This window comes from Plectropomus leopardus, unplaced genomic scaffold (genome assembly GCF_008729295.1).
Source record: "Plectropomus leopardus isolate mb unplaced genomic scaffold, YSFRI_Pleo_2.0 unplaced_scaffold19438, whole genome shotgun sequence".
Taxonomy (NCBI): Eukaryota; Metazoa; Chordata; class Actinopteri; order Perciformes; family Serranidae; genus Plectropomus; species Plectropomus leopardus.
In genome coordinates, this window is record NW_024620983.1 from 1 (window position 1) to 1,985 (window position 1,985).

Consider the following 1,985-nt stretch of genomic DNA (forward strand, 5'->3'; position numbering starts at 1 on the left):
GTTTGAAGGTATGTTTTCTTTAAATTGTCTGTGAAATAAATACAAAATACAGCCACATAAAGTTGTAGACCCTCCTCAGAGCTTAAAAAGAGTCGACACGCCTCCCCTTTTTTGCACAACCCCTCCCCCCTCATAAATAACAAACGGTCCCTAAGCTCAGGCAGCGTTTGCTTTTCAGGAGGCGAAACATAATGTGAATGTTTACATTGGACGGTTTGATTTGTGACTTCAGTTTATTTTAATGTTTCTGTTTGGAAACAGACGCTTAAAAACCTGAACTATATTTTTTATATTTTCACAGAAATAAAACTTTTGTAACTTTATATTAAGGCTCAGCTTTTGTGGATGCTTCACCTTTTTACGGCTCGGAGCTGTATTAATGGGTAATTATGCTCATTTTTAAAATACATACATGTTTTCTCTATATCCAAAAACTCGAGTGCTTGTGATGTCATAGGGGATACAATGAAGGGAATATAAAAGTCAGCAACAATATTTGCAATATTTTACAATAATTCCCTTTAAGAGTTATTAGAAGCACTGAATCTGTTTTACAATGTGTGTGTTTTTAATCTACATTCATAAGAATGAATTTTCTCTGATGAGCAACAGAAAAAAGGTCCACACTTAAAGCGACGCTGGTCCACCACACTCCAGCATGAGTCAGTAAACACACACACACACACACACACGCACACACACACACACACACACACACACACACACATATCTCAGTCCAGCCTCTCTTTAACAATAATGACCCAGCATCAACCAATCACGGCCGGCAGTCTGCTCTGAGGCCCCGCCCACATGGTTTATATAAAGACCTGAACCACGAGACCTGAAGTTGAATCTGAACAGAGACCTGAAGCTGAATCTGAACAGAGATCTGAATCTGAACCAGAAGACCTGAAGCTGTCAGTACCTGTAGTCCGGATCGCGTTGGGCCGTGATGGTGGTGGAGCTTAAACCTCGGGTGGAGGCGATGGAGGGAAACCAGCAGAGACTGGAGGCAAACATCCTGCTGCTGGGAGCTCACAGCGTCGGGAAGTCTGGTGAGAACACATAAACGTTATTTATTATTATTATTGTTATTATTATTGTTGTTGTTATTATTATTGTTGTTATTATTATTATTGTTATTATTGTTGTTATTATTATTATTGTTGTTGTTGTTGTTGTTATTATTAATAAAATAGAAACTGCTTTGCAATGAACAACTGTCAGAAAAACATGCCATCATGTGTTAAAAAACACGGAGACGTTTTTGAAGCATCTGATTCTGGACTCTGGACCTCTAAAAGACAAGATTCAGATCAAATCCAGCTCTGACACTGTGACGGACAGTTAACACGATTATTTATTCGTTTTCTCTTATGAAAAAAATCCGTCACAATAACACACATCTTATCATCTTATCATCTGTTCTCTTTGCATGTTTGTTCACGTTTGTGTCTCCTGCTTTTTTTATTGTACATTTTTCCGGTAAATTTCTTCTATATTTAAGTCAGTGAATCTGAGACTGACTGTTTCTCCTGCTGTATATCAATGACCCGTCTGTCCGTCTGTCCGTCTGTCTGTCTGTCTGCAGCTCTCACCGTCAGATTTCTGACCAGGAGGTTTATTGGAGAGTACGGAGACATCGGTGAGAAAACACATTCATCCTCGTTATTATTATTAGTAATATTGTTATTATTATCATAAACATAATAATAACCTGATCTGATGTTTGGATCTGTTTCAGAGTCGGTTTACAGTCGGATCGAGCGGCTCGATGGTCAGGAGGTCTGCTTCAACATCTGGGACTCTGTACAAACACAGGTAACACACACACACACACACACACACACACACACACACACACACACAAGGTTACATAAATAATAACAAATGCAGATATAACGCACTTTTTCAAAACAGATGTTATAATGTGTTTTCCAAAAAAACAAATATAGTAAAAACAATAAGATTACTGTAAAATAATA

General features: G+C 38.1%; 1 protein-coding gene across 1 annotated transcript; it reads left to right on the plus strand.

Annotated features, from left to right (window-relative positions):
* Positions 1-6: 6 nt before the first annotated feature.
* On the plus strand, positions 7-1,821 carry LOC121965293 (ras-like protein family member 12; the record flags this gene model as incomplete). Its single annotated transcript, XM_042515448.1, has 3 exons — positions 7-1,055; positions 1,592-1,645; positions 1,745-1,821. Coding segments are annotated over exons 1-3 (234 nt in total), but the record flags the coding sequence as incomplete, so codon positions are not given.
* Positions 1,822-1,985: the final 164 nt, after the last annotated feature.